Consider the following 25,724-nt stretch of genomic DNA (forward strand, 5'->3'; position numbering starts at 1 on the left):
TTCCGTTTGTACGCCCCTAGTCTGTATACTGTTTGTTAGTCCCTAGTCTGTATACTGTTTGAAAGCCCCTAGTTTGTATTCCGTTTGTACGTCCCTAGTCTGTATACTGTTTGAAAGCCCCTAGTCTGTATACTTTTTGAAAGTCCCTAGTCTGTATTCCGTTTGTACGCCTCTAGTCTGTATTCCGTGTGTACGCCCCTAGTCTGCATTCCGTGTGTACGCCCCTAGACTGCATTCCGTGTGTACGCCCCTAGTCTGCATTCCGTGTGTACGCCCCTAGTCTGCATTCCGTGTGTACGCCTCTAGTCTGTATTCCGTTTGTACGTCCCTAGTCTGTATTCCGTTAGTACGCCCCTAGTCTGTATTTCGTTTGTTAGTCTCTAGTCTGTATTCCGTTTGTAAGCCTCTAGTCTGTATTCCGTTTGTAAGCCCCTAGTCTGTATTCCGTTTGTACGCCCCTAGTCTGTATTCCGTTTGTACGCCTCTAATCGATATTCCGTGTGTACGCCCCTAGTCTGTATCCTGTTTGTACGCCCCTAGTGCCCTGCGGGTAGGATGTAAGAATTGTACCTGCTGCCCCATTGCATGATCGTAGGAGGCGACTAAATTTTGGATCTTATCTTTTCTCTTCTTTCTGAACAACTTTCTTCTTCCTAATGTCTCCCTTGACAATACCTCACTTTTGGTCTTTAGTTGAGCGTTCGCAGCTGTGAGGAAGGCTTTGGGTTCTGTCCCCTGGCCGAGACATACCAGAGTCTTTAAAAATGGTAGTTGCTACTCCTGCTTAGCGCTCAGCATATTTGGAGTGGGACGACTGGTTCGCCCGTTGTCAGTATACTGTGACCGGGTGGGGTGTGCTGCTGGGTGTCTTCGGCAGTATGCTTCAGTGAGGTAGCACTATAAATCGGCAAAAGATCCGGCCTACCACAAGGAGACTTAACACGAACATACCGCAGCCTCCCAAAACACACATACGCACTCACCACACGCATGCATGTCGCACACACGGGAGGCCGTCCTTAAATGACCTTAGCTGTTAAAAGGACGTAAAACAAAATAAACCAAACCAAACATGTATTCTCTTTGTTACTCCCTAGTCTGTATTATGTGTGTACGCCCCTAGTCTGTATTCCGTTTGTAAGCCCTTAGTCTGTATTCCGTTTGTAAGTCCCCTAGTCTGTATTCCGTTTGTACGCCCCTTGTCTGTATTCCATTTGTAAGCCCCTAGTCTGTTTCCTGTTTGTACTCCCCTAGTCTGTATTCCATTTGTAAGCCCCTAGTCTGTATTCCGTTTGTACACCCCTAGTCTGTATCCTGTTTGTTAGTCTCTAGTCTGTATTCCGTGTGTACGCCCCTAGTCTGTATTCTGTGTGTACGCCCCTAGTCTGTATTCCATTTGTATGCCCCTAGTCTGTATTCCGTTTGTACGCCCCTAGTCTGTATTCTGTTTGTACGCCCCTAGTCTGTATTCCGTTTGTACGTCCCTAGTCTGTATTCCGTTTGTACGCCCCTAGTCTGTATTCCGTGTGTACGCCCCTAGTCTGTATTCAGTTTGTACGCCCCTAGTCTGTATTCCGTTTGTACGCCTCTATTCTGTATTCCGTTTGTACGCCTCTAGTCTGTATTCTGTTTGTACGTCTTTAGTCTGTATTCTGTTTGTACGCCCCTAGTCTGTATTCCGTTTGTACGCCCCTAGTCTGTATTCCGTTTGTACGCCCCTAGTCTGTATTCCGTTTGTACTCCCCTAGTCTGTATTCCGTTTGTACGCCCCAAGTCTGTATTCCGTTTGTACGCCTCTAATCTGTTTTCCGTTTGTACACCCCTAGTCTGTATCCTGTTTGTTAGTCTCTAGTCTGTATTCCGTTTGTACTCCCCTAGTCTGTATTCCGTTTGTACTCATCTAGTCTGTATTCCGTTTGTACTCCCTAGTCTGTATTCCGTTTGTACGCCCCTAGTCTGTATTCCGTTTGTACTCCCATAGTCTGTATTCCGTGTGTACGCCCCTAGTCTGTATTCCGTGTGTACGCCCCTAGTCTGTATTCCGTTTGTACACCCCTAGTCTGTATTCCGTTTGTACACCCCTAGTCTGTATCCTGTTTGTTAGTCTCTAGTCTGTATCCTGTTTGTAAGTCTCTAGTCTGTATCCTGTTTGTTAGTCTCTAGTCTGTATCCTGTTTGTTAGTCTCTAGTTTGTATTCCGTTTGTACGCCCCTAGTCTGTATCCCTTTGTTAGTCTCTAGTCTGTATCCTGTTTGTACGCCCCTAGTCTGTATTCCGTTTGTACGCCCCAAGTCTGTATTCCGTTTGTACGCCCCTAGTCTGTATTCTGTTTGTACGCCCCTAATCTGTTTTCCGTTTGTTAGTCTCTAGTCTGTTTGTTAGTCACCTTGTTAGCCCCTAGTCTGTATTCCGTTTGTACGCTCCTAGTCTGTATTCTTTGTCCTTAGTTAGTCCATGGTCTGTACATACTATAAACTCAATATACATGAAGGGGCTTTATGTATATGGATTTATCGAGACTTCGTACGTAATCGTCCTTAAGAATTTCATATATATGTTATTTCATGATAAGGTATTTGAGCTAGCTCTGTGATGTATCTGGCGGTAACATTATCGGGAACTTACTTCGGAGCTACACGCTTTTGCCTTTAACATGTCACACCCAGCAGATACGAGGGGAGATAAGCATGGTTAGAGGAGAATCTATACATGTTTTAAATCGTGATTACTGCAATGATTACGACATTATATCTCCAGATGTTCTTTATCAGACAACATATTACCATTTTATTTTTGATGGTTGTTTTCCTGCGTCAGTATAAAACTTCGAAGATACTAATAATATATATCCGTGGTCTTCGAAATTCTACACGGGTGCCAAAATTAAAGCTGGTACACATTTTTACGAGGCAACCAGTTGTCGTTTATGATTTAATTGACAAATATAGCCCTTGCTTAAAATAAAATAGATAAAATAAAATATGATAGAACTAAAAAAATAAATAAATAAATGAATAAATAAATAAATGCACATAAATCGATAAAGATATTTTTTAAATTTAAATATTCAAAGATATTGTGTTACAGTGTACATGTATTTTATGCGTAATCTTTTTTATTGATATAAGCTCAGATCAAACATCATGTTTGTTTATTTATGACATATTTGCTCCCTTGTACAAAATACACACAGTGTGAAATAAATATCAAAAACAACAACAAGACTGCGTAATGTTATTACGCGACGGTAGAAAATGACGCGCGGGCATAGTGTCGCGCAAAGCTGTGCGAGTTATCTCCCTTGCTATTGTAACGTCACTGAATGAGCTCCTTACCAACAAGAAAAGGTGGGTTTATTTTTTATCTGTAAAAGTAGTTTGATAACTAATATTTTCTCGCTTTTCAGCAAAAAACATTACTAGCTATTAATTATTTATGATTGTTAGATAATCAAACCAAGCATATAATCACTTTTCAATCAATTAATTACGGAAAAATATGCATGAACGGGCAATATTTTAACCAATTTTAGTTTTAACGTTACAGTGTTTCCGTGTTAAAACATTGCTTCCCGATAATTCAATCCTTTTTTCTGACCATATTCTTTATTCCTGCATCAGAAATCTATGATACAAAGGCACAGTTCGACGAAAGTGCATGCGAAATAAAAGCGCTGGAGTAAAGGTTTTTCACAGATTCCCGTAACTGCCGTACTTAATTCAAAAGACAAACTAATACAAAGTAGTCATAAAATACAAAGTAGTCATAAAATACAAAGTGTACATTGTAATTTAGTACCGCAATTTCAAACTAGATGATTCGTAAGGTTGTTTAGGTTAATTATAATTATAATTATATCACTACATTCTAAAATGCGTTTAAACATTTTCGATACAGAATTATGAATACAGAATTATAGATATAAATATCTATTTCAGGAACACCCACCGTGTCAGAACACAAGGTAAGTATAACAGGAAAATGCACACATTCATGTTTATCCTTCCTGTCCTACACACATTCCTTCACATATTCATGTATATTCTCCTGTCCTACACACATTCCTTCACACATTCGTTTTTATCTTCCTGTCCTACACACATTCCTTCACACATTCGTTTTTATCCTTCCTGTCCTACACACATTCGTTTTTATCCTTCCTGTGATACACACATTCCTTCACACATTCGTTTTTATCCTTCCTGTCCTACACACATTCCTTTACATATTCGTTTTCCCCTTCCCGTCCCACACACACATTCGTTTTTCCATTCCTGTCCTACACACACATTCGTTTTCAGCTTCCTGTCCCACACACACATTCGTTTTTCCATTCCTGTCCTACACACACATTCGTTTTCCCTTCCTGTTCCACACACACATTCGTTTTCCCTTCAATGCCTACACACACATTCGTTTCCCCCTTCCTGTCCCACACACACATTCGTTTCCCCCTTCATGTCCTACACACACATTCGTTTCCCCCTTCCTGTCCCACACACACATTCGTTTTTCCATTCCTGTCCTACACACACATTCGTTTTCAGCTTCCTGTCCCACACACACATTCGTTTTTCCATTCCTGTCCTACACACACATTCGTTTTCCCTTCCTGTTCCACACACACATTCGTTTTCCCTTCAATGCCTACACACACATTCGTTTCCCCCTTCCTGTTCCACACACACATTCGTTTTCCCTTCATGTCCTACACACACATTCGTTTCCCCCTTCCTGTCCCACACACACATTCGTTTTTCCATTCCTGTCCTACACACATTCTATATTTCTCAACACTTCTCTTTCCCAAAACTAATATGTAACAAGCCTTTTCGTCGGCTTAGACATTTATGTTATCAGTCCATAACTTAAAACAGACGTCACCGTTTAGTGTGTCGCTTTTGATTGGCGGTTGGATCAACGTAATGATTTGTGACAGAAGAGTCCCTCAATAAAGTGAATATTTACATGGTAAAGATTAAATTATACGGAATAACTTAAACATATTCTTATGTTATGGAATGATAACAAAAACAAAAGCGTTTTTTTTTTGTTTTTTTTTTGTTTTGTGTTTTCGGTTTTGTTTATCTATTATTATTATATCTGTTTAAAGGAAGTATAGTAAAATATGTTATAAAGTATTCGTGCCATTTTTTTTTTTTTAGCAAAAATCCTCCTTTTTACATAGCAGTGCGTTCTGGCCCCACTTCAGACACAATCCCGACAAGATGCCCAGTGTTTTGCGTTGGGACCCCAGGAAAACTTTCTCCTCATAGACCATTTCGCACTAACTTAAAACTTCCCTTCTTCCGTAACCCTATATATCTAGTCCACTTCACATCAATATACCCCCCACTTGATGGTGAAACTTCAATTTCCTCCTTCCCTTCAAAACATTTCCACGTGTCTCCAACCATGCAATTCAACATTTGTCATCAATTATTTTTTTCTATCATTTTTACCGGACGATATATTTCCATCCCTCCGTTCCCAGTATGTATGATTATCTTACACGTGTGATCTAAACTGTGTTTATCTGAACCATTCGTTTAGACTTAAATTTGTTTTTGTGAAATGTCTTTGAGGGGGTATATTGAGGAACCCATACTGTACTACTTAGGATAATGTTTCAATATGTTTACCATCCCTATAGCTACTAACCATGTCGTTCAACACGAAGTTTGGATTTATTTGGGGAAGCATGAATGGCACGCGATTATACATTATCCCATTTTTATTATCCAACTGCGTGTATTTTGAAAATTTAATCTTGTCTTTGTCGATTTCATGAATTGAAGAATCGAGATAAGTCTGCACTTAATTGCGAATCGCTCAAAGTTTCGGGAGTTGTTTCCCGTATACTACTGTGAAGTTAGATTTCACAACACCCTAACGCATGTCACTGCCATAGTTTTCACAACACCGTAACGCATGTCACTGTCATAGTTTTCACAACACCGTAACGCATGTCACTGTCATAGTTTTCACAACACCCTGACGCATGTCACTGTCATAGTTTTTACAACACCGTAACGCATGTCACTGCCATAGTTTTCACCTTTTAGAAATCGTATGAAATGTTATAAAGTAACTTTCTGTCCAAATGCGAATCATGGATTATAATTAGGTCATTTGTTGAATCAATGTGCAGTTTAAGTAGGGATTTCTAACTTAGAAAGTGTAGCGTAACCCTGGCGGAGCGAAGTTAAACTGTGACTGGTAATAAATTCTGTCAAACTTACACATAGTAAACAAAGTAGATTACAGTTGTTCAACCATCATTGCTTCACTTTATTGTTTACTACATTCGGTCAGTATACATTCGGTCAGTATATATTCGGTCAGTATACATTCGGTCCGTATACATTCGGTCAGTATACATTCGGCCAGTATACATTCGGTCAGTATATATTCGGTCAGTATATATTCGAAATCACGTAATGCAAGCAATGAAATACAAGTTCCCTCTTCATAAACTAAAACCCGTTCACACCAGCTGCCCGAGAATATCTGTATTTCTGTATCGAGGTATGTTTGCACACGCTTAATAGGTTATTCATCAATACAATGTGTAACAAAACAACTACAACATCGTAATTATTGATACATATATCCTGTTTGTCCGAAACTAGAGTGACCCGGTGTAATTTCGGAACCATTTCTAGTGGCACATTTCCATTGCTCCGCGTAGTAAAATATAACATTTCAATAATAGAGTAGACTGTTAATGTTTGTGACTGGCATGTTCTAGTATATATTAGGACGCATTTTGTGAGCATAAATCCCCGAGGCTACCGTAATCTGTAAGCCTTGTTTTAATTCACTTTAATATTGACACAGTTCAGAATATACACATGTACTTGACGTTCTTTTGAAATGAATTATTGAAAATTATGAAACGTATTTAATTATGCTGCTATTGCACTTCACTGGCTTGATTTAGACATTTCTTTCGACCTATTTCTGTTTCCACGGTCGCCTTTTTGGAAGCAATTCTTCATTTTAGGTTCTTAGTTTGTACGCAGAATGCTGCTTTCTGATTCGTCATTTTTTTTTTTTCATACTTCTATAAAAAAATGATAATACAAGAAATAAGCTACGACCACTTGATAATGATTGGTATATTCACGGGCAACGCGCCACCTTGCGGAACTACTTCTTTTTCATGAATGGATTGAGATTCCTGTTTACTATAAGTACAATGTACTGTTGATTACACACACGCGATGTGTACAGCTTACTGTCATTCAATGTTGTAAACAAAACCAAACTACAACAACGTAAACTATTTGAATACATTTTTGTATCTTACAAAACGAAGAAGAAAAATAAAACAAAGATCCGGAATTGGTTTATCATGATACGATTAATTTTATATTTTTGCACATGTTGACTACGGAAAACGTCATCTGCTTACATGTATAAGGTTTACGTCCGACTCTTGACTACAGAATGTAAACAAAATACTTGGCACGTATGCGATATGCTCTCCTGCGGTACCCTTACCTCACTGACATTGAATTGTACCGTACCCCCGTTGTATTTCAGAACTGGTCATGACGCAAAATGCTTGTCACGTATGCTGTTCTACGTGTGTTTCTCCGGGTGTTTGTCTACTGGCTACTAATTACTAGTAATCGGTGTCTAGCAATGATAACTTACATCCTGTTAATGTCTGTGTCCTTCCTCGTAACATAACAGCATTCTTGTTTCGAAAGTGACAAGATCCGTACATGACGTCACTGATAGCTGATTCGCGTCACTTTCAGTCTCGGAAAAATTCAGTTATGGGCGGATCTTGTCACTTGGAAACGCAAATGAGATTTAGTTTTTTCTTTAATGCCAGCATGAAACTATGAAAATATCCTTATCAAAGCTTAATTAAAATGTGCTAATATCTTGTGTGTCCTATGTTAGCTTTCGTTTAAAACGTTCCACATACAAATGTACATCGACGGTTTAATGGCATTTTCAATTAAGGAATTTATTTTTTCAACATTCAGGAGGTTATAACATCATTAGTTTTTAAACATATTTCATAAATGTGGTTAGCGATTCACGGTAAATATTCCAGACGACAATGTTGCTATGACCTAATGAATGTTGAAAAAATCAATTCCATTCTTCATATTAACATTATTAAAAAAAAACCCCAGCATTTTCTCATGTTTTAACCTAGGAGTGATGTCGGAGAGAGAACGGCCGTTTTCGCGATAAGTTACAGTTTTCGGCACGGTGTTAACAACCGTCAAAACAAACAACACACATCAATTGTAGTTCCATCTACAACGTTTATTCTGCGAGATTTTTGGAGAGATTTTTATGCTAAGAACATTTAAGAGACCGTAACTAAATTTGATTTATGTAAAAATTACTTGGATCGTGGTTGTTTAAAGGAACACGAGAAAAAGAAAACACCCGACGGCGGAGAGTACTACCCGTGGTAACGCGGTCCCTGACATTACTACACACTGTGACGGCGGAGAGTACTACCCGTGGTAACGCGGTCCCTGACATTACTACACACTGTGACGGCGGAGAGTACTACCCGTGGTAACGCGGTCCCTGATATTACTACACACTGTACGTGACGGCGGAGAGTACTACCCGTGGTAACAGGGTCCCTGACATTACTACACACTGTGACGGCGGAGAGTACTACCCGTGGAAACGCGGTCCCTGACATTACTACACAGTGTGACGGCGGAGAGTACTACCCGTGGTAACGCGGTCCCCGACATTACTACACACTGTGACGGCGGAGAGTACTACCCGTGGAAACGTGGTCCCCGACATTACTACACACTTGTGACCGGCGGAGAGTACTACCCCGTGGTAGCGCGGTCCCTGACATTACTACACACTGTGACGGCGGAGAGTACTACCCGTGGTAACGCGGTCCCCGACATTACTACACACTGTGACGGCGGAGAGTACTACCCGTAGTAACAGGGTCCCCGACATTACTTCACACTGTGACGGCGGAGAGTACTACCCGTGGTAACGCGGTCCCTGACATTACTACACACTGTGACGGCGGAGAGTACTACCCGTGGTAACGCGGTCCCCGACATTATACACACTGTGACGGCGGAGAGTACTACCCGTGGTAACGCGGTCCCCGACATTACTACACACTGTGACGGGGGAGAGTACTACCCGTGGTAACGCGGTCCCCGACATTACTACACACTGTGACGGCGGAGAGTACTACCCGTGGTAACAGGGTCCCCGACATTACTACACACTGTGACGGCGGAGAGTACTACCCGTGGTAACAGGGTCCCCGACATTACTACACACTGTGACGGCGGAGAGTACTACCCGTGGTAACAGGGTCCCCGACATTACTACACACTGTGACGGCGGAGAGTACTACCCGTGGTAACAGGGTCCCCGACATTACTACACACTGTGACGGCGGAGAGTTCTTCCCGTGGTAACAGGGTCCCCGACATTACTAAACACTGTGATGAGGCTAATGTTGTTATGAAAAATGAATACAATTTGATAATGCTTTCAAATATACTGAATGTAAACATTAGGAAGTTAATATGGTTTATCAAATCGGAACAACCTACATTTAAGGGCTTAGTCTATGTAGTTTCTAATAAGGGTTTTTCTCACTCAAGATTGCTCTGCTGGGTAAATAAGGATTCAGACAGTCAATTAAGCGATTCCGGGATTGTTTCTTTATTGTTATATATCCTTGCTGCCATTCTTAATTTGCATTGGAACATCGGCCACACGTCAGTGATACCTTCTGATGATATGTATTGGTTTGTATCATTTGATGAGCACAGCATCAAGGTTGACGAACTCTTGGAACTGTTTTATTTCCAATTCTGATATTTATCGGTTACATACAATTTTTTTCAAACCTTGTAGTACATATGTGCGTGCCCGATATCGATTGTTCATACTTAATTAACATTTTCCCGATATATTCAGCCAACTATGTCCAACATCGTGAAGGATTGTGACCTTGACCTTGAATGTGTTAACCCTGTAGAGGATTTGGTACTTTTCCAACCCATCCGGGGCGCCTGTATCCGAGGTCAGAACATTGTCGCGAGGTACAGCCTAGGATCAGAATTCACACCTTCGAGCTGGGACTGGGTTGGATTGTTCCAGGAGGGATGGGACTCCTACCGGGACTACATCAGCTACCATTGGGCTCCCTCCACGGTAATTGACCCCCGGCGCACGAACCGCCGCAGCGTGCTCTTCACGTCAGAAGATTTTGAGGTAAATTTTCGCTCAGAACGGTTTTATCTAAAAATATCTTATTGCTCCACAAGAAAGGAGAGAGCCTCCAAAAAGCATCCGACCAACTGTATATCCATTTTATGTGCTGGATAAGATGTTAGATATATCAAACTATATTGTAATAACAGAAAGTAAAATCTCTTAGAAGACGAACTAACCCTCTTAATTTTAGCCAACATAATATTGCGTCGACCAGAGCATGTACCAAGCACTAGGATCGTAATTATTGTATACTTATTCATTAGTTAGAATAAATACTTTCATCAAAAGGATAGAAATATCTCAGGAAATCGTGAAATTGGTGATAATTTAATGATGAAACGTTTTATTGTCGGGATGACATTCAGCCTGCCAAGACTCTGGACGACAATTTCAAATTCCTTTACGTCACTGCTTGGAATCACGTAGTTGGCGTGAGCCCAAGCTTCCGTCTTGAAGGGGTCATAGGAGAAGATGAAGATCTATGCTTCGACCTTTTGGAGAATTCCATCGAACGACCTCTCAATACGAATTTGTTGGCGAAAAGGAAGTTTTCGGCCCTTGAACTTTTCCCTGACAAAGGTGATCTACATTTTGATGTACTTGAAAGGAGTCTTCAAGGTGTCAAAAAACCCAAGTCCTCCTTGAAGCCCTTCACTTTTGTCCACCCTCTTGCGTCAGCTGACATTTGTCACCCCCTGAAACTTGATGGCGATTTGGAATTTGATCTGCTGGAAAACATGGTTTGTCAACAGCAACAGCATATGCAAGAACAGGAAAATCAGAAAAACACAGGTAACGATTATTCTGGAAAGGATACAGTAGTTCTGTTATCATGAGTATTTTTTCCATCAAATGTATGAATGTTCTATGATAAAAAAAAATAAAATAAAAAATAATAATAATAATTGCTCTACTGTCTCTCATCGCTCAGTCGTTTGCATTAAATTTTGGAGAACATGGATAAATTAAAGTCTCAATTAGTATTCTTATTAGCACGATGGATCAACTTAAGTTTTGATATCTAAGCAAATCATATATCACACATATATGTGGTGGTTTTTTACGCATACAGCTGTTCTTAAGTAAAAGAAATCCGATAACTTATACATTTACCATAGGAAAAATATTATTGGACATAATGTGTAAACCCTATTTAAGGAACGTTCCTTAATTCTATAATATTGTTCTTATGGAAAATTTGAATTGAGATAATTTCCAAAATTTTAGAAATATTGCTGAAACTGGGGTCTTGTGATATATATTACTGTACTGTACTATAAAATAAATGTCCTATCGTTAAACACATATATTGCATCTTTTACATCACATGATGAGTTATATCATTACTTACAAAACAAGACAAAAAAGTACATGAAATTAAGAAATACCAAGAGTTAGTGCACAAAGCCACTTGATTCTATTTCTTTCCATGTTGGTTTTCGGTGAAACAAATTATTGTATATTATATAAAAGTTTAATAGTACAAAATACATTTGTCTCTCTTTCATTATTATATATCAAACATTTCAGAGTCAACAGAAAGTAACGTAGCCGATAACCGACTTGCTGTTTCCAAGGCTGTGGCAAAGAAAGAAAAAGTATTGACAGTTGTGAGAGACCATGAAACCTTGATGAGCACATTTGGCCCTGAGAGAGAACTTGCTCCTGATATGCTTCAGCTGCTCTATTTGTACCCGGTCGTGAGGAATTATGTGGAGAACAAAGAAAGATCCGTCGTTCCTTACGACGTACCAAAGCCGATCTTCGATATCAACACAATCGCTACCCCTCCAAAAGTCACAGAGATGCCGGTGAGCAAACCTTGTATATAGAAAAATAATTCAGAAAAAAGCTTTCTGTGCATTGAGCATTTGTACTTTGTAACCACGTTACACGTCGTAAGATTTCAATAAATTTGTATATAAAAACGTGGCGTGTTTTCAAGCGCGAACACGATGTCAAATTGAAATTGATGCATATGGTTGGTACCAAGACTTTAACCGACGACAACAACAAATGTTTCTTTGCATCATCTATCGTCGTGGCGGGTATTATAGTATGATAAACTTATGGTTACAGACTGCATGCTAGAATGCTATCTTATGTCACACTATGCCATGTTTTGCTATGCTACATACGCAAATGTCTGATGAGGACGTACATGTAGATATCAATGGTGTAGCGTCACGTGACATGTTGCCCATTATCTAATTTGTACTTTTCATTTGAATTCTTATTATTGCAGCAGGACCAGAGTAAATCGGAAGCCAATATCCCTGAGCTTGAGTTTCCAGTTCGCCTTCCCATAATGCCTGGACCTAAAAGCGTTCTTTTGAACATGGGAGAAAGTTCCAAACGATGCAAAACATGTGCATTCGGAAAGACAACAGCTACTGACTTCATTCGTCAGGAAGAGCGTGCAGACAAGGCAATGAACAAACTCCGGGAGGAAATCAGGAGTCTGAAAAAACAAATACAGGTTTGGCATAATAATCTCATGCTTTGGTTTCATATAGAATATACTGATACAATGTAGGGTATCTTGGGACATGAAGAAAGCCATATATGGTTAAGTATATATATAGGTAACAGGAAGCCAATATGTGCTACAGAATTACCTATGACCTTGTCAACACATGTATTGACATATGATGAGATCGTATAATTATTAATATTGTACCGGGGATATGTTAATCGTCTATTTATTACAGTGCAATAGTATCTACTTTGTAAACGGACATGGGACAATTCGGCAGCAGCGAAAGTCTTCTTAGTTTACTCTGTTACCCCATCAGTAGATCAAATACTGAAAAAAATGACTCATGTGACTTTGATAAGAGATACTCTGGATTATGTCCGTAGAAATCGTCGATAAAACAGGATACACATCAAATAATTGATGATAGTATCTATTATCTAATGACACGGCTCTAGGCCCGTTGTCTGAAACGTTTGACGCTGTTGAAATAATACAATATCTAGTAGAACTAATGGCACGGCTCTAGGTCCGTTGTCTGTAGAGTTTGCATCTGTTATAAGACTATATTATCTAATGCCACGGCTCTAGACCCGTTTTCTGTAGCGTTTGCCGCAGTGATAACATGTATCGAGGGTGACTTCATTTGTGTATTTCTTTTCCATTCACAGATTTTGATATTACGTGCGGTTACATTACCTCCACATGTAACATAGTAAAACATTTGAAACATTTGAAACAATCATATATAAGCCCTACCAAATACGTAAAACTCGGACAACGCCTTTTTAGGGTTACACAGTGAATTTTTATTTAAAATATGTATAACGAGAATTTTCCATTCTAAACGATTTGTTTTTCAGCATGCAAAAACACAAAAGAAAGCTGATCGCCAAGCAAAAAGACATTCGTTACCGCGAAGCGATTGAGACCAGATCCGTTCTCCAAGAAACCGTTCGGTCGCTTAAGGAAGAACTTCATGAGGCACGAAAGGCAGCACAGGAATCTGCAGTGAAGGTACACTATCTTCTTTTGTTTTGTTAGGGAACATCCTTTATTTGAGTAGGTCATAAATGCCCGTTTCGTGAATGTATATATGCTATTATGACAATAGAAACAAAACCTGTATTCGACTTGTAAGTGTTGAAATTCCGTCGCCATTTCTGTTTGTGTTTAAGACGTTAAACATATGATTTCATCTTGATATTGCTTTTTTCTATTTACGGCAGACAAATAGCTTCTATCTATGGACACATACATTCATTTCCGTGCAACAAAGCACGGTTTAGTCACTTTAGAAAAATTGCTTGCATTGTAGGGAAATGTGAGTTTTCTTTAAATAACATTTGAATGTGATGCTGTTATGTATTTCTGTTTTGTGATATATCCATGAATTCTCATAATGAAATCAACGTTGTATAAATGTTATAGAACCGTTTAGTTAGCTGTAGATTGATCACACGTAAACATTTTTACCCTGTGAGCTGATGTAGAATAAAAACTTATGACCTAGTTCAACAGGTCTGTATGATAGAGAAGTTTCCACTCTGTAAACATGTCTTTTCAGGTCCAATTGAAACTGTCTCCGGGGTCACTGACAGATAATTACCTGATGGATGCATTCCTTCTCCTGCAAGAGAGGGGTTACAAACTACTTGTGGACAACTATGGTATTTAGCTTTTATTTACTTTAGTCATGATTCTGGAGAACAAGAAATATTTTCAAGATGATTTTTAGGCGGCATTCATTATTGATTTGATTTCCATTGTTGTTTCCGATATATTGGCGAATACAGATTTAAATCAAAGAAGAGTAAGGCCTGGTCGACGAGTGCAACATTCACGGTTAAATCTTTGACATGAAAATTATGAACTTAATAAGTAAGAATATACATCATGTTATTTTATACTATTGAAGTGGCATTAAGGTCATGTAATTCTGGGTATTGCTATGTATTTTTTCATCATGTATTTACCCCACACAGGAGGTAAACACGCCCTTGTAGATCTGCACCGGGGTAACAGCCACGAAAATGGCTGGATGACAAGGAGCCCCAAAAGAATGAGTAAGTATCGGAAAGTTTTCATAAATAATTTGAAGGAATTCGTGTTGTTATAGCGACGGAATCCTTGTTTTTGTTGGAGATAGAGATATTGAATGTTATTGAAGTTTCCATGTATGGTCATTAGTGGTAAATCATGTTTTGCAAAAACACTTTCTGGAACATCTGATTTAATGATCTATTCAAGTTACATGCACCTTGATCAAGGTACTCTTTTCCGTACGATTTGTAATTACCACGCATTTTAATTCGTAATATATCTTAGGCTACACAACACATAATCGTATCGATTATAAAATGTTCAAAGTTATTATTACGCTGGATTAAATAATGAGAATGATTCCATAAATACATGTGCATTCAAGGAAACTGTGTAGCTACACTTCCTGATTAAAATGGGAAATTAGAATGTATACTATAAAAGTGTACTTAATTTAAGTAATATGTGATTATTTTTCATTAAATTTGTTTTCCATTTCTTATTTGGCAGTATGGAGAATGCGTTTCTATGAAATGAATATGTTGTTATAGATAAGTATATGTTTGTTAAATTTTACCGCGATAATTGTATAAAGATACACTAAATACTGCGCAATAACAATAGGTATACACTAACGAACAACTGACCTGATCACGTGATTCTATTTTTTTTTATTTAGCACGAATGCGCTCAGTGATAGGCAACCAATCGTCAACAATACAGAACCTTGCCGGCGCCGTAATTGCGCTGCGGGAGAGTGTCTCCCGACATACAAGTACCGTGCAGAATCTAAGACAACAGGTTGTGGTGAGGAAATTTAGCAATTCCTAATACTATTCTCATATATTCATTTGTTGTCAAATATAAGTCTTAAATGATACCTCTAAAAATTGTTATTGATATGAAAGATGACATGAACTAATGATATAAATCCCCTCGCGATATTTATGTCAACATTTTAACTAAATATATCCAGTAACTGTCATTTTATTAAAGATGTTGACAGTAAAATCAGTCGCTGTGACACTCTTGTAGATATCTACAGTTGTCATTAGTAGATATCTTGTAGATATCTACAATTGTCATTAGTAGATATCTTGTAGATATCTACATAGTGAAACGGTTTAGATTGCAGTTTTGTATATAATGTGCTTATCTAAAGACAAAAACAAAACAAAAACAAAAATCACAAATCGGAAAATCTGAAGTAAGTTCAAAACCTCACACCGCCCACAATTTTCTACTTCCGGTGTGGTAACGTCTTGATAACATTGCACTACCTTGCTATGCGTAAATATTTCCTCTTCACTTAATTCGACTGCTCTATCCATCAAACACCTTCCTGTAAATCTAACATCTTCTATGCTTCCTGGTAGATAAACAGCCAGAAACTCCTCCCTTGCTAACGACTGTACCATTCTTTTCACAAAAAGATGTTCTGGTGCAGACGAATTATCACATGTATTCACTCTGATGATTAAACCAGCTGATCCATCGGGTAGTAAGATATGATAACTAACTGTCACGTATTACGAAACTGATTTTCTCCTAATTTCTCGTCTAAGTTATATTGTTGTAAGGGTTATATCTCAATTGATTATGGGTTAAACTAATTCATTTACTATGCCACTATTGAGATTAGTATTCCAAGTAAGTGTTCGCCATTAGATAAATTTGTTCAGTAGTCCAACAACCCTGATCAATATTGGCAGAAATGAAAACGAAAAGCTTTTGTTTACTTTCATGACTTTAAGAATCCCTCTGACGTTAGGCTAATTACACATCATTCTATTTTCTGTGTATTTTGCATTTGTATTAAGAAGGCCGTTCTCCTGTCAAAATAACTTTTGCAGTGTATCGCTACATTGGCGATGACGAGGTTACCTCAGACAAATTTCCCCATCTGCTGTTCTGCTGGCCTGTTAAGTGATGTAGCGTATCACTGTTTGTACCTGGACTAAAAACGTTGTTTAATGAATGCCTAATTTACAAAGAATGTCAAACAATCGGCTACCGATCTAAAGATCTTTAAAAATATCCCTCATCTCGCATGTTGGTGAACATTATTACCTCGCTACGTTATATAGGCTATATACACTCCAAGGACCCGTGTGTTTGTGATATACACTACCACATCTCGTGTGTTGGTGATATACACTACCACATCTCGTGTGTTGGTGATATACACTACTACATCTCGTGTGTTGGTGATATACACTACCACATCTCGTGTGTTGGTGATATACACTACCACGTCTCATTTGTTGGTGATAAACACTACCACGTCTCGTTTGTTCTTGATATACACTACCACATCTCGTGTGTTGGTGATATACACTATCACATCTCGTGTGTTGGTGATATATACTACCACATCTCGTGTGTTGTTGATATACACTACCACGTCTCGTGTGTTGATGATATACACTATCACATCTCGTGTGTTGGTGATATATACTACCACGTCTCGTGTGTTGGTGATAAAGACTACCACGTCTCGTGTGTTTGTGATATAGACTACCACATCTCGTGTGTTGGTAATATACACTACCACATCTCGTGTGTTGGTGATAGAGACTACCACATCTCGTGTGTTGGTGATATACACTACTACATCTCGTGTGCTGGTAAAATACACTACTACATCTCGTGTGTTGGTGATATGCACTACCACATCTCGTGTGATGTTGATATACACTACCACATCTCGTGTGTTGGTGATATAGACTACCACGTCTCGTGTGTTGGTGATATACACTACCACATCTCGTGTGTTGGTGATATACACTACCACATCTCTTGTGTTGGTGATATACACTACCACATCTCGTGTGTTGATGATATTCACTGCCTCGACTTGTTTAATGAATGCCTAATTTACAAAGAATGTCAAACAATCGGCCACCGATCTAAAGATCTTTAAAAATATCCCTCATCTCGCATGTTGGTGAACATTATTACCTCGCTACGTTATATAGGCTATATACACTCCAAGGACCCGTGTGTTTGTGATATACACTACCACATCTCGTGTGCTGGTGATATACACTACCACATCTCGTGTGTTGATGATATGAACTACCACATCTCGTGTGTTGGTGATATACATTACCACGTCTCGTGTGTTGGTGATATACACTACTACATCTCGTGTGTTTGTGATATACACTACCACATCTCGTGTGTTGGTGATATACACTACCACATCTCGTGTGTTGGTGATATACACTACCACATCTCGTGTGTTGGTGATATACACTACCACGTCTCATGTGTTGGTGATATACACTACCACATCTCGTGTGTTGATGATATACACTACTACATCTCGTGTGTTAGTGATATACACTACCACATCTCGTGTGTTGGTGATATACACTACCACATCTCGTGTGTTGGTGATATACATTACCACGTCTCTGGTGGTGGTGATATACACTACTACGTCTCGTGTGTTGGTGATATAGACTACCACGTCTCGTGTGTTGGTGATATACACTACCACATCTCGTGTGTTGATGATATAGACTACCACGTCTCGTGTGTTGGTGATATAGACTACCACATCTCGTGTGTTGGTGATATACACTACCACATCTCGTGTGTTGATGATATACACTACCACGTCTCGTGTGTTGGTGATATACACTACCACATCTCGCGTGTTGGTGATATGCACTACTACATCTCGTGTGTTGGTGATATATACTACCACATCTCGTGTGTTGGTGATATACACTACAACATCTCGTGTGCTGGTGATAAATATTACCACATCTCGTATGTTGGTGATATACACTACCACATCTCTTGTGTTGGTGATATACACTACCACATCTCGTGTGTTGGTGTTATACATCTTGTACAATCTCAAGTCTTGAGTCGGTGATATACGCTCCCATTTACCCTGTGTTCCTTTCATCCCTCGCATTTGTTAGAGATCTATACTCGTAAACGTTATGTTCTTGCAACCCATGTTCGCAGAAACCACTATCATGTTTTGAATGTTTTCTACACGAAACTCAAATTCGTAATAATGCCACAAATGTGGCGATCACGGTGTCGTATTTCTTACCAATTTTGATCTTTTCTTGTCAATGATTCACATTTCCTGTCTTAAAACGTATATAGTATTGGTTTGTTGGATGTAAGTGTAGATAATGGCACAGCTATTTGATGTGAGCATTCACGCAATAAATCGTTGTTATATTTGGCGTCATATCAAATATTTTGTATTGCTTTTATGTCTATATTTTCTCTCTTTGTGTGTGTCAAAATTTGAAATTCATATGTCACCGAAGACTTCGACAGATCAATAATTGACAATTGGTAATATGGCACGAATGAAATCTGAGTGTATTCGTATTGGCTCTTAACTATTAGATTAATTATAGCCGATGAGTTCCAGACTGTACTAAGAGGGTTATTACTGATGGAGTACATCTTGCTTCCACACGTCCTTTAATGGACAATAGTTGTTGATAGGGCGTTAACCAACACTTAACAAACAAAATCCTGTTTCTATAATACATTAATGTAGCCCAACTTTAAAACAACGTCAGCACTCTTACTCAAATGACTTTACGTCGTTTGCTCTTAGAGGGGGCTAGGACAAGGATAATGATACGGTAAACCAGTTATATATAAAAGGTTTTAATTAACGTTTGCTTGTTACCAATAATTGCTCATTGTCAGATTGGGCCTTAATTATATGTAAGCCACATGATTGTGTGTCTGTATATTGACTGTACCTTCAGATCTTCAGTAAATACAAAGAATCGCCTACTAACTACACAATGAAACAACCATGTTAAAGCTGACTGTCTGTCAGGTTTCGAGTTCAAAGCACATCAGACGCCAATGACATTCATGTACATATATCACATTGTTCGCTTCACAGTGTCACTAGCAGTGTCGAATTACAAGACCGTTTGCATCAAGCAACAAAAACCAAAATGTGTTGTGCACTCCATCGCCAAGGGAGGTCACTCTTAAGAGGAAGTTATCTTTATGACAGCATGTTGCTTTAGGCATTTCTAATGCATCCCGAAAACATATTTATGAAAAGATGTTAAATTTAATTTTATTTAAAAATGCACTCCTAATAGTTTTATCAAATGACATTAACTGATGCTACCAACAGATAGCACTTTTATAATCAACACTTAAATGATCCCTTATCGATGATAATTAATTGTATACGATATGCTATTACAAAATAACTATTTTGACCGCCCTTTCACTAAATCATTTAAACGAAACAGTGACCTTTACTTGGTACCATACCTATCATATTTGTTTTGTTCAAATTGGAATTCAATCAAATGCTTTTGAAATGTCGATTTAGTTATTTAGTAAACAGCAGCACACTTGCAAGACGATTTGTTTTTGTTAAAGATAACTTTAGTTGAAAATGGAATGTTATTTTGTAGCTAGCAAAATCTCATTGGAATCTCAGGTATGATAGATACACTTCCCAAGCTGGCAAGGATTGCCTCTGTTTTTACTGTCGTTAGAATCGCATCAATCGTTCATCTCCACTGTTGTAGACAAACCGTATAAATATATATATTTCGTGTTGCTTCCAGAGGATTAATTTACGACTGAAGATAAAAATTTAAGTGATCTTGAATATTCATTCTCGTTTCCAACATTTGCTTACCACAAAAATGTGAATGCTTTTTTTTTTTTTTTTTTTAATTGATACGCATTACTAACAAATGTGGTTAATCACATATGATGACATATCCCATATTTTGATACGGTATAATTTGCAAATTAATTATCAGTATTTTTTGAAGGTTAAATAAATTCATATTTTCAAAGACACCAACGAATACAAAAATGTCCTCATTCATGAGAGCTAGCATTCGCCATACTTCATTCATCCGTTCATTGCATCTATTTGTTCCATGCATTACTTCATTTCATTCATTCATTCCCTGCTGCTGATTACTTCCCAGAATCTTTATCGTTTGTGTCAACTATATGTAGGCCTTTATGTATAAGTTGTTTCCTCTCGAAGGAGGGCATACACAGATCGTTTTTATAATTATAGACAATGTAAATGATATTGATTATAATATTTTGATTTTCTATGATAAAAACCTTATATTCATTTATCATATCCCGTGTGTCTGAAATTGTAAAATCAACACTTTTCATATACAGGGTAATATCTCTGATGCGTCCTTTAATGGCGGTATTCCTTTCTTACATTTCTGTACATTACTTATAATCTTGTTGGTTATCGTTTTTTTAGAGTCAGGCACCTTCAAATATTTTCATGACAGCAGAAATATGCCGTTTATGTATTCCCCATTTAACAAATGAAATGTTTATCTGCGGTATCTTACGCAACGGACTGGCATCTAAGGTTTATGCATATGTATGTGTAACAATAAACACTTATGTTTACATAAATAAAAAGCATAAATAATGTTGGGGATTTCGAAAGATTCATTCGTGCTGAATCACAAATGTACACTGCCATCGCGTCTTGGTTACATTTCTGCCTCATCTCTATCTAATTGGCACCATTACACTGGATCATCAGGATTTAAAATGCTATTCATGAAGAATTACAGTAATGCGGCCTTAACTAGGAACACCAGTTACAAATTATGTGGTGTTATTTTAATGGAGAAACACAGAATGTGGAGATAGATAATGTGTAATCATTGGGATGAGGTGCAATACTGATGTTGCATTAACGTACATGTCGCTAACATAAACCAGCTGATGACCGATTGGTTAGATCACCTAGCGTATCACATAATGGTTGTATCGTTTACCTAAGTCAGCTTTGTTATTGAAAACACGACGAGGAGTGGTAGGCATATATCCAGCGGAACTACAGTTTGTATTTGAATATTCTGCATTCAATATGTAGAAGTCCCATGGGTTTCAGAACTACAACTGATTTTATCTGTCTGCATTTCACTGCAGTGGATAACGTTTATGAAGCAGATTACTTCGCTTTCTTTGTCCTCTAAGCAGATATTCATTACCACATACAATAATGGTTTTGTGTCACATAAAAATGTAAGATCTATCTTTGCCCTATAAACCAGTAGATGTTAACGAAATGGCGATATTAATTGCTTTGGCGTAAACAATAATGTTGAAATGTGTTTTGTCTAATAATGTGTCCACAAGCACATTCGTTATCGCACTGCCTTTGATGAAGTTGAATAATATATCAAAAATATATAGCAATGTATTTAATAACGTTCCACATCCTTTATCAATGTTAGAGTTCACAAAATAAAGGATGTTCTCGAGCTTTTGATTTTGTATAATTTAATAATGTTTACTCTGATTTTAACTTTTTTGAACATGTTTTGGCTCGATGGCTTTTAAAGTATTAAAATCATCTACAATGTTAACATCGAGGAAAATGTAGTAAAATAATTCCCAATCGAAAGTTCCCACAAAAGGAGCAGATTTTAACTCTGAAAAATATTTATGTATTATTCGGATTTAGTTGAATCACAATAGCTCGAAGTCCAAGAGAAAACCTTGAGATACTTTGTATCCCATCTATCCGAGGCAACCGAGTGTACTTTATATAAAATGTTTCCTGTCAAAACTGAATGTTAACTTCGAGTTAAGCAGGGTCTTCCAGTTATCAGAGTTGGAGGTAACGACTGTTTATGTATCTATAACATATATATCGGATAGCAAACTCAATAAGATTGCGCATATTTGCCATATACATTTACAGATGAACCAATTAATTTCAGGTAAATTGACGTGAATGTCAATACTCGGAATCATGAACTGCATATCAGAGAAACAACCTGTTAACAATTCGTTGTTGTTGTTTGACATTTTACAGACTTTGGAAAATGCCAACAAAGATAAAGACCGGAGAATAGTAGAAATGACAAGGCGCATCCGGGCTCTTCTCAGTTCTCGTGGTAAAGATCTCACCAATGAGTGGCGTCTCTTCGCCAGGAAAATTAGAGTAAGTGTACCTTAAATTAGTTAAAAAAATATTTTATTCATCCATTTTGTAACGTTTATAACTTCAAAAAAAGTTTAGAGCTTATAATTAGATATTGTAGTGATTAATGTTTGACTATACTACTACGCACCAGTGCTTAATAGAGAGAAATATGAAAATATATGAAGGAATCAATACTGTTCTACACTGTTCGATAAGAACCCAATGCAACCATCAGATGGTGTAACAATTATTTACAAGGTATTGTAGAATAACGGGTTTTCTTATTTTATTTTATGTATTTACTATGCCCTTTGCGATCCATTTACAATCATGTGAATCACATTTATTATAGCCTTAACTTTCAATATTGTGTACTGTTCTGAAGGTTAAAACATTGTTCTGCATACGGTAAAAAAGTTGCCGTCTGTTGAAAGTGTTTTCATTAAATCATTGTGCTTTGTGAATTAAGCATTATAGCATTCACAAAACCAACTTGATACCAGAACTAATGTAGTTGCTATCAAAATACTGAGAACTACGTATCATTAGGTTTACAACATGCGACCACACTCTGTATTGTACAATGCTAGTATTCCATTTCAGGAACCTGCCGAGTCTGTTGTTAAAGCGAAAGTAGCCTCTAGAAAATACGGACTTAGGAAAGGGAAAGCTGCTTCGAGTGCTTCCAAACAAGTTGTGAAGTTTGCGCCGTATACGTCAAAGAAAACAGATGACACGTGCAGCACAGTTCCGACACGCGCCTCACCCGTAGAAGCTGGACCAACTGTCGTATCTGAAGTTGCATTTGTGAATGAGAATGCTCCCGATACCAAGATCATCAGGAGGAAAAGGCCACACGCTTCTATTAAATTGTGCAACACATGCGGGCAGTCCTTCGGACCGGAAGTTTCCTCTCACGTGGTCGAGGAGCATCTCCTTTTCCACGAGCGCTTTGGTCAGAGGAAGGTGTTCATGTAAGTGTGTATCAGAAACTGGTCGTACCATCCTTAAATAAATGTGACATGATAAGCGGCGATATATAATTTATCAATTATCAAAACATTCGTCAGAACTATATTGAATAGAACCTCATTTTACTGAGATGGCAATAATTTCCATACATTTGTCATCAGTATCAAGAACAATCCTTTGGTTAAGGTTAAAATCCGACTACTTACCACCTAGTTAGGAGTAATCATAGGGAGATAAAGCCACCATAATATCTCCTATGATTATATGCATGGATCGAAAATGAATAAAAACACATTTCATACAACTAACAACTTGCGTTTTATTTTTTCTTATTTAAGAACTTTATGAAATACGCAATGGTGAATATCATTGAATATTAATCCAAAATCAATATATGTAATCATAGATACACCTGCCGTATGATACATGTACATTTACACTTATACCACACAGCTATGTCGTCCTAGTGATGCTTAAGACAAGAATTGTTAGAAAGTTAGGAAATTAAAAGGAACCGTGATAGGTTAAAACATGTTATGTTCTTTCTCTCTGAACCGGAACAGAAATGCTATTACAATTGATGGTTAGCAAGTGCGTTTTAGCATTATGATGAAGTCTGTACTTCCTGTGTCAATGACTTTATCAATGTCGTCAAATAATCACATTAAAACATAGTCGAGAATGGTTTTAAAAGAGTTACAACCTGGAAGGAGATGCTTAGACTCCGTGCAATCAACTATGATATTCTGATGTTTGGGTCTTGCTGTTTAAAGTCTGGTTGATAACAAATAGCAAATATAATTATTTGAAAATTAGTTTTGAATATATAAATATCCACAACTGACAATAATGAATGGAAGCTCTGCATAAGTTCCAAAGTGAACTATATTTTGGATACTATGTCCGTTATGTTTTATTAATTTACCACAAAGTACACCTGGCCTCCTTTTAAGCTACAGTTAAATGTTAAACATGATGTTTCCAGGCAGTGTTCAAAGCAGCTTGGGGTGATTGTGAAGATAGCAGGTCTGGTGTTGGTTTATCCATTTCACGGTATATCTGTGGTTATGGCGGTTACCTGACTCAGTAGGGATCTCATGCATCAAGATTGTATACAGAATTCTGTTTACGGGATGTAAACAACCCCACAGATTAGTAGTTGTATTACCTAACTTCGTAAACAAAAGGTTCCGTTCAAGTGGTGGTTATTGTATAGTGACTTTACATTAGTCAAGAGTTAGTCAAGTTGTTTATCGGATCATTGTATATCCAATATGCATAGCTGAATGTATATTTACTGGATATAAACGATAATGCTTGTTGTGTTGATAAACCCAGTGTTAATTGGACTAGAGGTTATCCCTATTAAAGTAAGTACATACAATGTACCTATATGATATTATAAAGCTTATACAGTACAATGAAAGTTAAACTATTGTGTGTATATCGAGTTAATGATCACATCCATGGCTGGCATTTATTCTTTCTGAGGGACAGACATGATAACTGGCATAATACGAAAATCTGTTTTTTTTTAATTTCTTAGAAAACGACTATTTGACCCGAATTTAGAACTGCAGAAAATATTAAAAATGGTTTGAAATAATCACTACCTGGATGTTAACGTCCCGGAAAGACACTTCAAACACCAATGAACCTACAGAGTAGGAAAGAAATAAGCAGATGAAGATCAGTGTTGGAACCAGTCAGACAATTCTATCGGGTGGAAGCTTTATACGAGGGATTATTGTTGTGAGCCGCGTATCGAAGGAGGTAGTCAAGGATGTTCTATTTAAGTCCTACTGTTCTCTGACTATATAGGGCCGTGTACCCAAGGACTGGTCTCATTTGGTTAGTTTATATTGACGAGGTAGCACTCTAAAGTAAACAAGACAAGCTGCTTTTTCAAAATGGACAAAATCGCTTAGGGAAAGGGTTAGGGTGAGAAAGTCTGTCAGTGCCATGGCTGCCATTCACGATTGTGGCTTTAAATTGATTAAGCATCCGCCTTATTCACCTGATCTCGCTCCA

At 37.9% G+C, this 25,724-nt stretch overlaps 1 protein-coding gene across 1 annotated transcript; it reads left to right on the plus strand.

Moving 5' to 3' along the window:
- Positions 1-3,323: 3,323 nt before the first annotated feature.
- On the plus strand, positions 3,324-23,477 carry LOC117320051 (calcium-binding and coiled-coil domain-containing protein 2-like). The gene is made up of 12 exons (XM_033874745.1): positions 3,324-3,347; positions 3,939-3,964; positions 9,952-10,248; positions 10,617-11,043; positions 11,782-12,062; positions 12,497-12,730; positions 13,591-13,744; positions 14,295-14,397; positions 14,713-14,793; positions 15,450-15,577; positions 22,611-22,739; positions 23,325-23,477. The coding sequence occupies exons 3-7, from the start codon at positions 9,958-9,960 to the stop codon at positions 13,654-13,656; spliced, it is 1,299 nt and encodes a 432-aa protein (XP_033730636.1). The 5' UTR covers positions 3,324-3,347; positions 3,939-3,964; positions 9,952-9,957; the 3' UTR covers positions 13,657-13,744; positions 14,295-14,397; positions 14,713-14,793; positions 15,450-15,577; positions 22,611-22,739; positions 23,325-23,477.
- Positions 23,478-25,724: the final 2,247 nt, after the last annotated feature.

Source organism: Pecten maximus, chromosome 2, assembly GCF_902652985.1.
Source record: "Pecten maximus chromosome 2, xPecMax1.1, whole genome shotgun sequence".
NCBI lineage: Eukaryota > Metazoa > Mollusca > Bivalvia > Pectinida > Pectinidae > Pecten > Pecten maximus.

Bases quoted from the DNA above. Each gene is read 5' to 3' on its own strand.
- LOC117320051 (XM_033874745.1), top strand. From the start codon at position 9,958: ATGTCCAACATCGTGAAGGATTGTGACCTTGACCTTGAATGTGTTAAC. The intron at 10,249-10,616 runs GTAAATTTTCGC...GATGACATTCAG, and splicing joins TCACGTCAGAAGATTTTGAG to CCTGCCAAGACTCTGGACGA. The intron at 11,044-11,781 runs GTAACGATTATT...CAAACATTTCAG, and splicing joins GGAAAATCAGAAAAACACAG to AGTCAACAGAAAGTAACGTA.